This window comes from Adiantum capillus-veneris, chromosome 9, assembly GCF_014529385.1.
Source record: "Adiantum capillus-veneris isolate H3 chromosome 9, ASM1452938v2, whole genome shotgun sequence".
NCBI lineage: Eukaryota > Viridiplantae > Streptophyta > Polypodiopsida > Polypodiales > Pteridaceae > Adiantum > Adiantum capillus-veneris.
The window spans coordinates 135,320,779-135,339,337 of NC_140939.1; the positions used below are offsets into that span (position 1 = coordinate 135,320,779).

Below are 18,559 nucleotides of genomic sequence, written 5' to 3' on the forward strand. Positions count from 1 at the left end.
ATGACCCACTCAACATCACAATCAACTGACCTCAATATAAGATAACCACCTTTGTAAATAACCTGATTGAGACTCATGCATGCCAACTTGATCTTGAGAGTCTTAAAGATTTGATATTCAACAATGTCCATCTTTTGTAGAGATTGACATTGGATCTACCATCTAGGAAGCTACAAATAACTTGACCTTGTCGCTCATATGCATCTCACATGCCTTCTTATATCCCTTGCTTATTGAAGTTCATCGTGGAATGCCATCGACTTGCATGCCTGACAAAATCAAATATCTAAAGGAGCAAGACAAAGATGTATTTGGGGATCCTATGCTAGTGGCGTATTAGCAATGAAGCGAGAAAAGAAAATTTTCAACCCTAAACAAGAAATTTCATCGTGTTCTTAATCCACATGCCCGTGTATTGGGGCAAAATACTACGCAAACTCTCCAACGTATTTTTTTGTATGGCACTTAAGTAGTTAGTGCACTATAATACCGTGTAATATTTGCAGAAAACTTAGTGTGAACAGTTTTGGAGTTGTTTTTAGCTTTGTTGGTAGCTCCTTGAAGGCTTGGATTTTGAGAGAATATCTTACTTATGAGATTGCTAAAGTTTAGATTTTAAGAATATATTTCTTAAAACTAGCAAAAATTATTAACCAATACGAAAAGGCCAACCAAGAATGATTAGTTGTTAAGAGGGCTCCCCCAAACTCCTTGTAATGGCACCGTTAGAGGACCCTTAACTGGCATGACGTGTGCCTCATAGCATTTGAGTGCCTGGAATTTACAAAGACGACATTAACCGCAACAATTTTGCTGGTGGTTGCCTCAACTACTCCCCACAAATAGTGATACATCTTCAATATAGACTACTTGAACTTGACTGGCCTATGATATTGTGTGTATGTTGTTGCTGCATGTCAAATTTATTAATTGTTGACTTGACATAATATGTTATTCTTGTTTTGTTGGGCGATGAATGGATCCCAAATAAACAACCTTTTAGAGGGCCAATGGGGGATCCCTCTAAGGCCCTTGTCACACACGAGCGCCCACATAGGTCCAAAAGCGCTTTTTTGGGTGCTTACATGTCACACAAAGCGTAGAAACTTGAATTTTTATTTTTGTGGGACTAATTGCCAACAAAGATGGCACACCTGTAAAGCACATCGGCTGCAACACGCAGGTTGTAGGCTTGAAATCTATAAGTCTTTTATGTGCATCAAGCATCAAGAGTGTGACCTTTGCCTGCTTGTTTTGTGTGAAGGGGTGACCTCGGTTGGGCTTTAGCTCTCAAAGACATCATGCGTTGCCCTATCATTTTATCCCAGCTCATACTCGCACATGTGTAGGCGGGTGGGCGTGTGTGACAAGGGGCTAAACACAAATGCCCAAGCACAAAAACGAAAGGGACGGCTAGTGGGTTAAAACTAAAAGTACCTCTAAATTTTTAACATTTCTAGAAGTGTCTCCCGAGTCCCAACATGCAGTACTGCAAACGATCGTTTGGTGTGAGGAGTTATAGCCATTTTATTCCTGCTGCACGTAGTCGAGGTGGGTGCTCTGCGCGCCTCTTCCTAGAGTTCAAGAAAACCTTGGAAAATTAACGTGCATGTTCTCTGCCGACCACATCCTCTTTTTTCAGCTCTCGCCGATCTCTTGTCCAGCTCAATGTTGCTCTAAGTGAACGCTCACTGCTAGAGCCTCATGAGGAAGGTAAGAGCTTTCCACCTACGTATAAAGCACGAGAAGCTACTGGGAAATACCTTCAAAGAGGCTCCATGAGGACAAGCCATGGATTGGTGGTCAGTTTTTCAGGTAGACAATGAGAATGGGATTCAAGACAACACTAGTTGCGGTATATGCTGCTTGGGAGCAGATCAAATTTTGGGCATCTTGGAAAAGTTGCCAGTCCTTTCAATTTTGGCCTTTGGAATGACATGTCGCCGTTTTAGAGTGCTTGCAGACTCTGATGCCTTGTGGGCGCATGTGTGTAGGCAAGAGTGGGGCAACATTGCAGTGGATGCATGGCTTAATATTGGGAGAAATGCTAAGATTGGTTGGAAAGGTTTGCATAGGCAGATGCTTGCTCTTAACTCCATCACATGGCAGAGACTACACCAAGGAGACTTTGCCCCTTCTCCACGCGCCTCTCATTCGATGGTCTCATTCTCTGAAAAGGTCACCATCTTTGGAGGTGGATATGATGGAGGTAATTTCATGCCGTCTTCTTATATGTTTGGCATGTGTTCATATGATTGTTTACATGTTGCTACAAAAATGCGTGAAAATGATTTTATTTTTTTCTTTTGTTTTTGGTTATAAATATATTAGATTTGGGACCTTTGTATCATGCTCAAGAAAATTAGGCATTTCAGTCTCCAGAATATATAAACTGCGTGCATTTGATACACTGAGTTTATGGGTGTAAATGGGTCAGCATGTGTTTCTTGGAGTTAATTTCAACAAAGTGGCTTCATTTTAGGTGTTTGGACTTTATAAAGATCAATTGTTACTGTGCCGGATCTTACTGTTCTTGTAATGGCGAGTTTCAGAAGAAGAACAGGGCATAGTAGCATGTTTCTAAAGACATCAATGGATTGCTTGACAAGCAAGCCTATTCAATAGCGCATATACTTGATGTTTCTGTTGACGACAACAAGCATCAAACATGTTGAGTGGACCCATCTAACACAGGGGATCAAAAGTTTCAGAGACAAAATGGGTCGCCTCAGAAAAAGGGTTGATGTTACGTGCACCTAAACTTTGAACCCTTTTAACATGTAAGAGAGAATTTAATTGTACATTTTAAACCAAATGACAAAGCTTCCACTCTCACATTCTAACCTTGATGCACACTAAATCTCAAGCAATTGGGCACTCATAAAGGCTATTTTGTGGTTAACACTGATTATCCAAGTTGAGCTCACAGGCTCACAAAATTGATCAGCTCCAACCTAGTATATGTAGGTAGATTTAGATTTGATACGGGCGGGACGCTTATGAATCCTTAGACATGGGCTGAACCCTTTTATTTTCCATTGGTTTAACATGCAGTTTAGGTTGAGTAGATAGAGCCCGCTTTTTGGGATGCCATGGCACTTGCGATCTCTGTCCACCTTCCCCTCCTTGTCGGCCTCCCTAGGGCGAGGGGCAGCCCTGCGGGAGAGCCCGTCCACAGTTTTGCCCACCACCTTCCTTCTCCCAAGCAACCCCAAAGCTCATCAAGGCTCATCTGCGGCTCCCTTGCTGCGGCTTGTTTGCATTTTCCAGCTTCGGCTCGCGACCATTGCTATGTCTCTTTAATCCAACTAGTCGCCTTTTGTGCCTCATCAATCCATTTCGCAGCCTTTGTGCTCTATCAAACCAACACAGAGTCAACATTAACCTAATATATGGGAGAGCCTTTTCACGGGGGAAGACAAAGCCTCGAGTGAGAGGGGACTTCTCCAAGCAAGGCCTCAAGGGAGAGGGAACTTCTCCAAGGAGCGATGCAAATTGGGGGCTCTCTCTCCCCCATTAGGCGAACACGTCTATTCGTGCCCACCCCGTCTTCACTCTCAAATCCGAGAGCTCAAGGACGAGAACGCAGAGCTCAAGGCGCATCTTGTAGCCCTTGAGAGACGTGTCTCCTCCTTGGAGTCTCAAAAGCAAGATGATAGCGAGCACCTCCTCGTGAAAGCAAAGGAGGTCGAGCACACCCACCCTCACCGCAAGCATGGTCAACCTCGCTACCCAAGTTCAAGAAGCAACCGTCGCGGTCTCCTCCAAAGTAGAAGAGTGCATGCAAGAACGTCGCCGACGGGAAGGACTAGCATTATCTGTTCGAATCGGCGGCTTGCCCTCTACTTGGTGGGGAGAGAGTGATGACTACATCTCAACACTAACAAAGCTCAACCAACCCATCCACCCAACCGAGTTCGACCCCAACACAATTGAGAAATTTCACCACGACAACCGAACCAACCAAGGTTTTTTGGTCTTCAAGACTAAAGAGGCACGCATAGCACTTCTACAACAAGCACGACTTCTCAAGGGCACCAAAGTATGGATAAGCGAAGCCTTGACCCCTGCCCAACTCAAAGGCAAGAAACAAGAACTCCAGAAAGTTCGAGAAGCACGAGCAGCCGGCAAATGGGCCATCTACCGTGGCGGCAAGGCAATCATCGAGGACTTTCGGGCCCCAAAAAACTCCCAAGCCACATTCTCCTTCTCTCCCCACCTAAGTGACATCTGTCACAATTTTGTTGTATCCACATTAGTCATGATTCTTCATGTATCCCTCTAGTAAGAGACTCATCCATGTATGCCGTGTACTCCATGTATCCCTCTAGTAAGAGGCCCAACCATGTATCTTTTCTTTGTCCCATAGGTCATATTTGACCTCCGAGGACAATAATGAATCTCTCTCTCTCTCTCTCTCTCTCTCTTAAAAAAGAAAGCACATCGCTTCCCTTGTAGGCGCCCAAGAGGTGGCTACCTACACGGAAGTAAATCTGATACAACTGCTCGAAGGCCAAGTACAAACCTTCCCGGAGGCATAGAACTTGTAGAGAGCTGAGTCCCGGCAGGGACTGAAGAAATTGAAATATAATGTCCGAAGGCTAACTGAACTGAAAAAACCAAGGAAAAAACCCCTCCTAGTGAGGGTAAAAAGTGCCATGGGAATTAGGTGGAGGGCTTAGCGGAGAAGGTATCTACAGATGCCTTTGAAAGATCGGCACCTCGTAGCAAAGTTCAAATTTTTAAAAGGATGGTTTGATAAGGGCTACATGCAAGTTACAACTTGTGCATAGTGATGTTTGTGCGCCTATGGAAACTCCATCCTTGGGTAATTATCTGTACTTTGTGACTTTCATCGATGATTACTCCAAACATGCATGGGGGTATTAGCTTAAAGCTAAGTCCAAAGTGTTCATGTGCTTCAAGCAATTTCTGGTTATGGTTGAAAATGTCTCTAAATATACTATGAGCACCCTCCATTCAGATCAAGAGGAGGAGTCTATGTCTCATGAGTCATTGAGCTTAATACATTTCTGGCTGGTTGTGGGATAGAACACCAATGTATAGTGCCATGTACACCTCAACACAATGGTGAGGGAGGGGTGCTCGGGGTAGTACTAGGACGACTTGACTTACTCTGATACCAATTGTTGGAATTAGGGTTGCAGGGACGCGCACACAACTTAGAGAAGATGAAGAAGCTCAAGGCACACAACAAAGTGTATTGCTTAGTGTGCAAATAGAAAGATAAGGTAGCCCTAGAGTGATGGGCGTTCATACAATGCACGGGGAAAAAACCACCTAGTGAGGGAAAAAGTGCCTCGGCGGTCCTAAGCGTGTTCACACACATCACTACCACATATATGGTAACAGAAAGCGATGCAGGAAAGCTTGCTCCGGCTCCATGTCTTCAACTTCGTTTATGATATCAAGTGCATCCTCTTTAAGAATCTCCTTTGGGGGAGATAACAACGTCAATCAAAAACACGGAAAATGGCGTGCATTGACTGTAATCACGTTCGGCGAGTGATCGGACGGAAAGACGGACGGAGCGGCAATTTACAATAGAGAGAAGACGACATGGCGCGACGGAGTTCTGAGCGAAGACGTATTGGCCCCAAAGACTGGCATACCTTTTGGTATTTCTTTATTATTGTTTTGCAAAGGATACTATCACAAAGTGATGACGTGGCATGACCAACTAGAAGATAAATGGTCTAGTGGACAAGAGAAACTAAACCGACCAACTTGAAGAATTTACAAGTACCGACCGTGGTGCCTAAATTTTAAAACCCTAAAGACCAAAAGCCCGGAGAGTGGGAGAGATTTTCGTAAATCGCGTTGACATGTTAATGTGGCAGGCCATACGGAATTTCTGCAATTTACGCTGTAGGTGCCACGTGGCAGGTTGTACGGATTCCTTCAATTTTCACTAGGTTGGTGGCGTGGTAGTTTTTACGTGAGCTTTTGGGATCAATTGCTTTTGGGTTTAGTGCTTTTGAACCTGATTACTTTTGGGCATTCCTTGTAAGAATAAAAGAGCCCTTGGGCCTCCTCCTTTGCAGAGCATCTGGACGCAGAGTTTGAGAGCAGAGGTCCCTCGGGAGTTGTACTTTGCAGTGATCAATAATAAAGAAATACCGAAAGGGGCGCCAGTCTTTGGGGCCAATGCTTCTGAGCGCGGAACTTCGCCATGCCGTGTCGACTCTCTCTCTCTCTCTCTATTAAAGTTCAATTGTTTTGAAGTTTGTGTGTTGCTATTGATTTCTCGCTTGGAGTGTCCAAGCCTGTAACAGTGGTATCGGAGCTCAGAAAGATTCTTCTTCTATGGAGGATCCGATCCCTTTTGCAGTACACTTAGGTTCTTGAGGAGAATTTGACAGAGCAGACAAGATTTTTGCTTGTGAAAGAATCTTCGTGCCCCGACCCTGAACTTATTAGCCACTCCCATCCTTCGTCCATCGCGCATCGGGCGTGCTCCCGTCTTCATCGCTCTGTCCTAAAGAGCATAAGCCATAAAGAACCAAAGATTACACATGGGTTCTTGCGGAGAATTTGACAGAGATAACACCTCTTAGGAGGGTGGCAAAGAAAAGTTGAAGTCCGGCACGGGAATTGAAGAAAAGAATGAAGAATTGTGCAAATTTTTCGCAGGGAAGTTTGCGAAAAATTTGCCACAATGGAGTACAAACGTCAACTGTAGGTTGACTTGTGTGTTGTCACGATTATGACTATGTTGCAGTATTACATACACTCCTAGTTGCAGATACGCAAAGTGCCATGCCAAGGAGAACCCCTGCCCTTGGATGGTCACCCCCCTTCGCTCAAAAGATGTGTCTCTTTGCCAAAAGCCACACTCCTTCGACGACTGGTCACACCCCTTCGCTCTACGGGTGCGACTCTTCGCCCAATGGTTGCAGCTCTTTGCTAAAAGGATGTGTCTTTACGTCTAAAGTCATGTCTCTTCACCAGGACGTGTCTTTTCATTTGTCTCTTCGTCTCCTATATAAGGAGCCTATTGTATTCAATTTCAAGCATTCATTCAATCAATCAACACAAAGTCTTTTAAGTCTTGTTTCTGAGTACAGTTCAAGTTTCTTAAGTCTTAATCATGAGTTTAAGTAATTAATGAAGGATTAGCAACTAGAATCCTTACAGTGGTATCAGAGCAATTTTTTTTCCTGAGACTCGAAGGTTGTCAGCCTCTCACCCTCGCCGCTATCCTCTCCCCCCTCTCCCGGAGTTACATGGAAGCAAAAGAAAGGTGGTGCACACACGCATACGCGTATGAGGTAACCTAAACCTTCTTTCTCAATTCTGTAAACAGAAAACAGAACACAGATGTGTGTGTGCGCGCACACATACCTGTGAAAGGCGATGCTGGTGGTCTATACTTTGAGAGGGTAAATTTACAAAGTAGAGTCCTGGGAATCCTTTGTCTATATCCAACTAGATACCACTTGATTTGGCCAAATTTCGGCAGCATAACAGTCCCAAAACTTGCGCGAAACCAATTCCCTTGCTGGAACTCACTTCCACTGGCATAAACCCTCTGATTCCTGCCCAAAAACAGTAAATTCAGCACGCTGTATTTACTGGTTTTTGCCTTGTTTTCAGCCCCAAACAGTCCCCTAACTTTCCTCTGCCAGTGGGGCACTATTCCCAATGGTTTTGGCGTCTGTATGGCTGAAAAACAGTCAATTTACAGCGCATACACAGCGCTGAAAACGCACCTGTACGGTGAGGTTATGACCCTCACCGGTGCCTGCTTTGGAGTAGCAGTTAGCTATCCCTGTTCCTGCTCAAGGAGGCTCTTGCCTCAGCACAAAAGCATGAACCCACATAGCTGTACATCAGTCAAATGAAGAGCCCTCTTGTGGGGCATCACATAACTGCACGTAGGGGGGAGAGAGAGCAGTGTGTAGTGTGCAGGGCATCACTCCTAGCACCACACTGTACATGAGAGGGAAAGGAAGCCCTCCATAGCTCTTAACCTGTGACAAAAGCTGAAATGAGGCCTCTCCCAGCTTAAAAATCAGCGCCCATTTTGCTGCAAGGGGAAAGTTCATGAAAAATCGACACTTGGCGCATTTACAAGCATTTGCCTGTTTTGGGTTCGCCGCTTAAAAATATCCTGACCGGTTGCCCAGTTGACTTCGCGGCAGAGTTGTAAAATGTTCCCCTAGTCATACCGGAGGTAATGACGTGAACACATTTCATGGCCCAAAATAGCAGTTCCCTAAATTTTAGGAGATGCTTCCGTTGGGCTTCCATTGGTCTTCTGACCATCTATCCTCATTAGGACCGCATCCAAAAGTGCAATGTGGCCCAACTATCGGATACTTTTTGTTGGTAGTCCCACCTTGACTTTACGCCTTAATTGAGTTCACTTCCTAGTATCCACCAACTTGCTAAGTGCGACGGGGGGACCTATATGATCTTACTCTGAGCCTAGACATCCTCCTACCATACGAATTCCAGTGCCGACCACTACCCATCTGCGGGTGAAACTACCGTTCACATTGGCCATGCAATGTCCGACCGTTTGCTACTTCAAGAAGAGGGTCTCAAAAATAAAACAAACCCCTTGGAAAGAAACCAACAACAAAAGTTAGCAGTTGCCACGTCCTCGTGACGTAGTTAACAGTTGCCACGTCCCCGTGACATACCCCCCTCTTGAAATCGCAAACGTCCTCGATTGCATACCATAAATACACGCCACTGATGATCTTGTGCTATTAACACTCTTTTATCATCGCATGTATCCGCAAGAAAGGTCATAACATAAAGATACAAATGACTTAATGAGGCCTTCATACTTTTGTCATTTCCATCTACTACACTGAATTCATATGTACATTTGATGTACTAGCTCTATCATTAGCCCTCCTTTGCACGCGTTTGGTTGGGGCATAAGTAGGCTGTAACCCAAAGGCTTCAAGGTAAAGCTGCAATACATTTGGTGACTCTGACAGTTCATGCTCTTCCATCCACTTTGCATCCATAGGCGGATGGTTCTTGAACTTCACCAAATAGCGTCTTGCAACTTGTCCTTTAACTTTTCTGTCCTTATGTGCCAAAACTTGCTCAGGTACCAGGATCTCATCAAGTTCCTCAACTTCTGGCTGATCCTCATATGGCATATCTTCTGGCACATCACCCACGAAGGGTCTTAGAAGACTCACGTGAAACGCATTATGAATCTTCCATGCATTAGGCAATTTCAGCCAGTAAGCCACATCGCTGATCTTGTCAAGCACTTGAAAAGGCCCATAGTAACGCATGCTAAGCTTAGGAAACAGCCGTTCCTTGCCCTTCATCTTCTTTAACCTTGCCTTTTCGAACCTTAACAGAACCCAATCACCAGGTGATAGTAGCAATTCACGACGGTGACGATCAGTAGCCTTTTTCTGCTTTGCCTGAGTCTTCTCCAAGGCAACTTTAATCTTCTTATACATCTCATCCATGTTTTCAACATATAGATCTGCCTCAAAGATCTTGTCCTTTGTATGCAAAATGGGAGGAACCTTTTTGTCGCCTTCAACAATCTCAAAAGGTGCTTTGCCAGTAGACGAATGCACCGTATTATTGTACGCATACTCAAGCATAGGCAAATACTGTTCCCACTTGCCCTTATTATCTGACACACAGCATTTCAACAGATCTAAGACAGTAGAATTAGCCTCTTCTGACTGTCCATCAGTTTGTGGATGAAACGAAGACGAGAACTTGAGCGTAGTGCCCATGTTCTCAAACAATCCTCTCCAGAACAAACTGGTCATGCGAGGATCACGATCACTGATAATCGATTGTGGCATACCATGGTACTTAAACACATTGTACATAAACAAGCGTGCCATCTGATCAGATTTTATCTTCTTCCCGACAGGGATAAAATGGGTCTGCTTGCTGAATCTGCAGATAATGGTCCATATATCATCACTCCCTGTTGGCGTCGTTGGAAGATCAAAGATAAAGTCCATAGCAATGCTTTCCCATGGCTTATCCAGAATCGGCAGTGGTTGTAACAACTCTGGTGCCTTTTGCCTGACAAACTTGACCTTTTGGCAAACTATGCATACTCGCACAAAGGCATCCACATATCTCCTCAAGGTAGGCCAATAGAAGAATGTCTCTACCGCTTTAACTGGTTCATCAATGCCACAATGCCCTGCATACGGTGGGACATGACTCTCTTCCATGACCTTATGTCGCAGTGGCCTAGTGACACAAAGTCTGCCATGCATCATCATAAAACCATCTCTGAGGAGGTAGTGCTCGTGATGTTGCCCCTCTTGTAACTGTTCAAAGATCCTTGCAAAATCTTCATCAGCAGTATACTGTTCCTTCATTTCATCTAGCTCATGATGATAAGGAATTGACACAGCTGAAATTTGTGGCTTTCTTGATAACGCATTAGCCACAACATTCTTCTTGCCTTCCACATGCATAATCTGGAAGTGGAACATGGAAAGAATGTTTGCCCATCGCATATGGTTTTCGGATAACTTTGATTGTGTCAAGAAGTATCGCAAGGTCTGATGATCCGTTTGAACTTTGGACAACAAAATCAGCACCTAAGAGGTAGTGCTTTCAGCTAGAAAGTGCATGAATCACGGCCAAGAGCTCTTTCTCATAGACTTGCATAGTCCTCTCTCGCCCTTGCAAAATTCGGCTTTCATAAGCTACTACCCGTCCGTCTTGCATTAGCACTGCTCCTATGCTACTGCCACACGCGTCACACTGGACCACAAATGACTTCTTGAGATCTGGCAAAACAATAACTGGATCTGAAGTCAACTTTTCCTTTAAGAGACTAAAAGCCGAAATCTCTTTTTGGGTCCATCTGAAAGTGACCTCTTTCTTTTGCAATGCGTGAAGAGGCGATGCTATCTCTGCAAAATTTATGATAAACCTTCTATAATCGTAGGAACACAATAAGCTTCTTACATCGTGCACAGTCTTCAAGTCTCGCCATGTCTTGATAGCTTCGACCTTTGTGGGATCCATTCTAACACCATCCTTTGAGACTATGTGGCCCAGAAAGTGGATCTCTTCGAGGAAGAATTCACTTTTCTTAGGATTGACAAGTAACCTGTGACTGCGCAGCTCTTCAAACACAATGGTCAAGTGCTGCCCCTATGCTGTACAGTGATCTTTTTGTTGTAGGCATCCAAGACTCCATGCACTTGGAACATCCACGGGATCCCCAACAAGGCGTCACAACCTTCCGGCGGCATGATGTAAAACTCTTCAGTGTCCACATACGACTGAATATGAAGACGCAGTTTTCCAATGATGGGAGTAACACACTCTGAGTGGACATGCCAACCCTTCCTCTGCTGTGTACCCCATCTCTTCAGCTGTAATGCCCAGCTTCATAGCTAACTTTGGTGAGATAAAGTTGGCTATGGCACCTGGATCAAAGAAGATGAGTGCCGTCTGATCCCTAACTTTACCCCATGCATAACTCACTGGCATCTGTGCTGGGCCTGTCACCCACCATGTCTGGCACTAAACCTGTTGTGGGTTTTGGCTTCTTGCCTTTCTGATCTTCTTTATCCTCTGAGTCAGCTGGCCTTTTCCTTTGTGGACAATTAATAGAAAAGTGACCAGGCTACTCGCATATAAAGCATTTGTTCTCAGCCATTAGGACCTCGAGCGACTTGCGCACAAAAGGCTTCCTTTTCTGTTTCTTTGCCTGCGCTCCAGAAGTTCTGGCTGAATCCTTGTCTTTGGTGGCCTTTTTTGCCCCCTGTGAGGGCTTCTTCGTTGAATTTTTCTTTTGTTGCCCTCCTTTGTCACTGCTTGGAAATCCACTGTCCTCTCCTTTCAACAAGGCAAGACCAGTGTTCGCAACTTCCATAAGCTGAGTAAGGGTAGCCACTCCGTTCTTTGTACAGTAATTGCGAAGCCCTTTAGGCAGCCCACAACAGTACTTCTCTATCTGCTCTGTCAATGGCACAAATCTGTAGGAGATCATTGAGAGTAACGCTTTACAAAACCTCCTATTGTACTCCAGTAAGCTCTTGCACGAAGCTGAAGTAAGCTGGTGCCAATCTGTCATGACGTCTGCTTCAAATTCATTTGACAGCCAAGCAGATGCAAATGTTTGCTTGAAGTAAACCCAAGTGGCGGGTGCCTGTCCTTGCATTAACAATGTCGTCCACCATGTAAGCGCATTGTCCTTTAAGAAAGTGGCAGCTTTCCTGACCTTCGAGGCCTCTGTAAAATTCCCCCCCGCATAAGGTGTATCAAACTGCTGGAGGAAAGTTAGGGCCTTTGTCTTATCCTCGAAACCACTGAAGGTACCGAACTTTACCGCTGCACCACCTTCTTTGTAAGCCTTCGGCTTCTCTAGTGCCCCCAAGTTGTCATACGGAATGGTCTGCAACATGGGCACTGTAGTAGGCATGATCGGCACATCTTGGCCATTCACATTTTGCGTCAGAGGTGCGATATCTGGCTGTTGTCCAGAAAAACCAGCCATGCCAAAATGACCCTGTGGCACCCCAAACTGGCCCTGGTTGCAGTGGAAACCTTGATGCATGTCGATATACCATACATGGGGTTTGGCATGATGCCTTGCATACCCCCGAACACTGTTCCTGGCATGTACGGCTGACTTCCAAGCGCATAACCAGCCATACTTTGGAACACTGATCCACCCCCGAAATACCCAGGTTGTACCGTGGGTGGTGGAAAAACTGAGTGCATAGCCTGGTATCCAGCTCCTTGTCCATTCAAGACAGCATGCTGGCTATGAAAGGTGGCGGGCTGAACTGGCATAAACTGTGGAATAGGCGTTCTAGCCACCTGTTCAAGTACGGGAGGAACCTGCTTTGGAGCCCCCAACTCTGCAACATGCGAGTGTTCCCTTTCCTCCTGCGCCACATGAAGTACTTGGGCTTGAGCATCAACAAGCTCCGTACGTGGCGTAGGTTGCCTATTTTGCTGTTGCACTAGTGGCGCTTGCAAGAATTCCATAAACCTCGGATTCTGCACCAACTGCGAAAAGACATTCACCGCGGCAACTAATTGAGTCTTGAACGCATCATCCTCAAGTTGCCCAAACATAAAGCCCTGTACTACTGGAGGGACATTCACATTGATAGGAGGTACAGACTGACGTGGCCGTGAGCTCTCGCCAATCTCAAAAACCATAGGAATCTCCTGCCTGTCCTTTGAAGAGGAACGCTCTTCCATAATTCCCTTCCCTTTGTTAGCCATAGTATAATCCCGCGTTCTTGTACTCTGTGTCTTTACCCTAAACAATCCAGGCTCACTCTTTAAGGAAAAAGTGATTGATGTCCCGGCAACGGAACCATGAAACCGGCCCGTGGGGCTGTAGGCTTTGGCTTTCACCCGAAATTCTTTACTTTAGACACACACCCAGAGCACTTTGCAAAAAGAACCCGCAGACGGGAATTAACACTTGATCACACACACGGCTCAGAAGCTAGAATGCTCCGAGTAGACGCCGACAACCTCTAGGCCCCAAAATTGGTGCCCCTTTCGGTATTTCTTTATACTTTGAGAGGGTAAATTTACAAAGTAGAGTCCTGGGAATCCTTTGTCTATATCCAACTAGATACCACTTGATGTGGCCAAATTTCGGCAGCATAACAGCCCCAAAACTTGCGCGAAACCAATTCCCTTGCTGGAACTCACTTCCGTTGGCATAAACCCTCTGATTCCTGCCCAAAAACAGTAAATTCAGCACGCTGTATTTACTGGGTTTTGCCTTGTTTTCAGCCCCAAACAGTCCCCTAACTTTCCTCTGCCAGTGGGGCACTATTCCCAATGGTTCTGGCGTCTGTATGGCTGAAAAACAGTCAATTTACAGCGCATACACAGCGCTGAAAACGCACCTGTACGGTGAGGTTATGACCCTCACCGGTGCCTGCTTTGGAGTAGCAGTTAGCTACCCCTATTCCTGCTCAAGGAGGCTCTTGCCTCAGCACAAAAGCATGAACCCACATAGCTGTACATCAGTCAAATGAAGAGCCCTCTTGTGGGGCATCACATAACTGCACGTAGGGGGGAGAGAGAGCAGTGTGTAGTGTGCAGGGCATCACTCCTAGCACCACACTGTACATGAGAGGGAAAGGAAGCCCTCCATAGCTCTTAACCTGTGACAAAAGCTGAAATGAGGCCTCTCCCAGCTTAAAAATCAGCGCCCATTTTGCTGCAAGGGGAAAGTTCATGAAAAATCGACACTTGGCGCATTTACAAGCATTTGCCTGTTTTGGGTTCGCCGCTTAAAAATATCCTGACCGGTTGCCCAGTTGACTTCGCGGCAGAGTTGTAAAATGTTCCCCTAGTCATACCAGAGGTAATGACGCGAACACATTTCACGGCCCAAAATAGCAGTTCCCTAAATTTTAGGAGATGCTTCTGTTGGGCTCCCACTGGTCTTCTGACCATCTATCCTCATTGGGACCGCATCCAAAAGTGCAATGTGGCCCAACTGTCGGATACTTTTTGTTGGTAGTCCCACCTTGACTTTACGCCTTAATTGAGTTCACTTCCTAGTATCCACCAACTTGCTAAGTGCGACGGGGGGACCTATATGATCTTGCTATGAGCCTAGAAATCCTCTTACCATACGAATTCCAGTGCCGACCACGACCCATCTGCGGGTGAAACTACCGTTCACATTGGCCATGCAATGTCCGACCGTTTGCTACTTCAAGAAGAGGGTCTCAAAAATAAAACAAACCCCTTGGAAAGAAACCAACAACAAAAGTTAGCAGTTGCCACGTCCTCGTGACATAGTTAACAGTTGCCACGTCCCCGTGACACCTTCCCAAAAGGCATGACCTTTGGCGCTCCTTGTCTACACTGCTGGCTGTATTGAAATGTCAACTGCTGTACCTGTTGGCTGAAATTTTCAAGCACCTCTTCGCAGAGAGCTGGTGCTCGCACCTCTTTACTGAAGCGCTGCCTATATACACGATACACGTTGGAATAAACTGACGATGGGTTTTTAAAAAAACAGATCGCTGGCTGTGCTTTAATTGCCCAAGCATAAGCAGCCTTTAAAAATTTTGCCACATCATCACTTGATGCCACGTCACCATAAGTTATAGGATGATGTTACAATTTAATGACACCTCTCAGCAAGCATCGCAAAAAAACAAATTCAGCCAGCGCTTGCATAAAAAGACATTTCCTTCTCTCAGAGTTTTGTACAACTACTCTCGGTTTTATTTAGAGAGGGAGGGAATGTCACGATTGTGACTATGTTGCAGTATTATATACACTCCTAGTTGTAGATACACGAAGTGCCATGCCAAGGAGAACCCCTGCGCTTGGATGGTCTCACATCTTCGCTCAAAAGACGTGTCTCTTCGCCAAAAGCCACACTCTTTCGACGTCTGGTCACACCCCTTTGCTCGACGGGTGCGACTCTTCGCCCAATAGTTGCAGCTCTTCGTGTAAGGATTCTAGTCGCTAATCCTTAATTAAGTACTTAAACTCATAATTAAGACTTGAGAAACTGAAACTGAACTTAGAACAAGACTTAGAAGACTCTGTGTTTGATTGATTGACTTGTTAAAAACTGAGTACAATAGGCTCCTTATATAGGAGACGAAGAGACACAAATGAAAAGACACGTCTAAATGAAGAGACACGACTTTAGACGTAAAGACACATCCTTTCGGCGAAGAGATGCAACCATTAGGCGAAGAGTCGCATCCGTAGGGTGAAGGGTGTGACCAGTCGTCGAAGGAGTGTGGCTTTTGGCGAAGAGGTATGTCTTTTGGGCGAAGGGGTGTGACCATCCAAGCGCAGGGGTCCTCCTTGGCATGGCACTTCGCGTATCTGCAACTAGGAAGAGATGTAATACTGCAACATAGTCACAATCGTGACATTCCCTCCCTCTTTAAATAAAACCCAGGGTAGTTGAAGAAAACTCCGGGAGAAGAAAATGTATTGTTGTAGTGCTTCTGCATCCAAAGCTCTTTCTGTTAAGTCCCATGTCATGGCACTGTTATTGACCATGACTATTTTTCCAAACTGAAAACTGATCATATCTGCAACTTGATAAGTGCCTTTGTCAAAGTCATTTGTAACTTCGAGCTTTGTCCAAGAAAAGATTGAATCTGTATCTGCTTCGGGTGAAATTATTGGTAAACTGACTTGAGTTTTCTGTTGAGTGATGACCACTGTAACCGGCCTGTACTTTCAAAAAGGGCGGTAGACTTTACTTTAAACCTTGATTTAGCTTTCACCCATTATTAGTCGTCTATTTTACCTGTACTTTCAAGACACATCAAAGGGGAGAGGGATACAGGCTGCTAGATTGCACCTGTATAAGTAGACGGACACCAGATTGGCCCCTAACTTAGGCGCCCCTTTCGGTATTTCTTTATTGTTCAAAAGAGGGAATAAACGCTGTGGTTCCTACAAGCTGCCCCGCACAAACTCGGCTGAATTTCCACTGTTCCAGCCCGATTTCGGCAGCATAACTGTACTAGAACCCTTCACGGTCAGTATTCCCACGCATTGACTGACTTTCCCGACGCATACGGGCACTTTGCAAAACCTGGCGAGAATCTGCAGCACGCTGAATTCTCTGTTTTCAGCCCTGAAAATGCGCCAGATCGCCTGTACAGCGGTCCCCTTGCGTCCCCGAACCTCCTGGGGGTATTAGGGTCCGTTTAGGGCCAAAACCCTAAACCTGCAAAAATACACAGCAGGCTGTAATTCACTGTTTCGGGCTCCGTTTCGCGTGCCGGTCGCATCCCTAGCAAGTCCTCGAGCTCCCGCACCTGTAGGGCTACTTGCCCTTTGAATCGGACGAGATTTCTGGCGTGAAACCTCTCCGAATTCACCTGTACCTGCGGGGGGATTAGCCGCTAGCTAATCCAGTACCTGTGCAAGAGGCTCTTGCCTCGGCAATCGCGCATGAACCCACACAACTGTACATTGGTCAAATGAAGAGCCCACTAGAGGGGCATAACATACTGCCAAAGGGGAGAGAGAGGGCAGTGCGTAGCGTGCAGGGCATCACTCCTGGCACCGCACTGTGCATAAGAGGGAAAGCAAGCACTCCATAGCTCTTAACCTGTGACAAAATCTGAAAATGAGGCTCTCTCCTCTTCAAATTCAGCGCCACTTCTTGTTGCATAAGGCAAGTGCACCAGAAGGTGCCACTTGGCACTTTTACAAGCATTTTCCCGTTTCGGGGTTGCCGCCTAAAAATATCCCAACCGGTTGCCCAGTTGACTTCACGGCAGAGTAAGAAAATGTTCCCTTTGTCATTCCGGAGGTAATGACGCCAACACATTTTCAGGTCCCAAAATAGCAGTTCCCTAAATTTTAGGAGATGCTGCCATTGTATCTTTCTAGGTCATCCGACCCTCTTTGTACACTGCGGCCACATCCAAAACTGAAATGTAGCCTCTGTAGCAAAGGATTCCACTTTGGCTAGTCAATGACCCCACTTGGCTAACCATAGTCCTTGTCCAACCTTAGTGCTCTCTTGCCCTCAGGCCTGGACTCCCTCTGGACAGTTCCACACTAGCTATGCAATGCAGGGCAGTTAGATTTCCCGAGGGGTGTTTCCAAAAAGTGAAAGTAAATAGATAATAAGAAAGAAATCAACAAAAAGGATAGATAGTAGTCACACGCTGGTGACAACCACTGGTTGGAAATCTATAAGGTATTCTAGTGGTTTGTCTGGAACAATAAAATCCTCCTGAAGGGATGTCGTAGACTGAGACAGAGTAGTTTTTGAATGTATATCCATCTGTAAAGGTTTATTTGTGGAAGAAGTTGTGTCCAAGGATTCATTTGCAGCAACTAAAGTCGGGCCGCAAGAGTCTGTATCTGCTTTATCCTTTGCACCGTTGAAGGTAAGGATTGGAGTCTTCAAGTTTGAAGAATTATCATTCACTGTAGCATCTGGTATCTTTTTAGATACAAAGACTGTATTCTGTAAGGGCGGTGACGAGGCCAATTTTCTTGCCTGGATCACGGCCAAAGAAGGTTTTATGTGCTTGTTGGTTGTCACATAAGAACTGGAATCTTCTGAATCTTCAGCTTTCTCAGCGGGTATTAAGGCTTCCAGTTGGGAAGGGGGAGGTCGAGGGAGTTGTCGCCTCTTAGACCTCTGAAGGATCCTCTTGCACAAGGAAAGGATCAATAAATCTTCAACTTTACCACCATCAGACAAGAAAGACTTAAATGTAGGGCTTGGCTCGCGAGGGGGAACTTGTCCAGCGTCGCGGCGTTCACGACCGAGTACTTGACTAGGGTCGGATATATGTGCCACTAAGTAAGCCCATCTTGATATTGCTGATGATCTGTTGGAAGCTTCATATTGCTGCTTTTGTTGCTGATGATTCCAATAAGAAGTTAGTTGCTTAGAATTGTAGCGTTTCTAAGAATATTCATGTTGAGACTTTTCCTGCTCGCACGAAGGTACTTTGCGTCTAGTTGTCTTTGAGAAACCATGCTCTGGGTGAGAAAATTTGAGTTCCGAAGGCTTTTGTTTGAGTGGTTCTTCCTGGTGGACCACTGAAGCGTCGGAAGAAGATGCCTGTATTGT

The 18,559-nt window shown here is 45.5% G+C and overlaps 1 protein-coding gene across 6 annotated transcripts in view; it reads left to right on the top strand.

Moving 5' to 3' along the window:
• Nucleotides 1-1,467: 1,467 nt before the first annotated feature.
• The window catches only part of LOC147451214 (F-box/kelch-repeat protein At1g51550-like), a 67,748-nt gene continuing 50,656 nt past the window's right edge, over nt 1,468-18,559 (top strand). Inside the window, exons 1-2 of one of the 6 annotated variants that reach the window (XM_086520177.1) lie at nt 1,468-1,815; nt 1,995-2,209. In XM_086520177.1, coding sequence (XP_086376303.1) covers nt 1,779-1,815; nt 1,995-2,209 — 252 coding nt within the window. In that variant the 5' untranslated portion in view covers nt 1,468-1,778. Of the gene's footprint in view, nt 2,210-18,559 lie in introns of all 6 variants that reach the window. The other 5 variants (XM_086520178.1, XM_086520179.1, XM_086520180.1 and 2 more) reach the window with 5 other exon arrangements.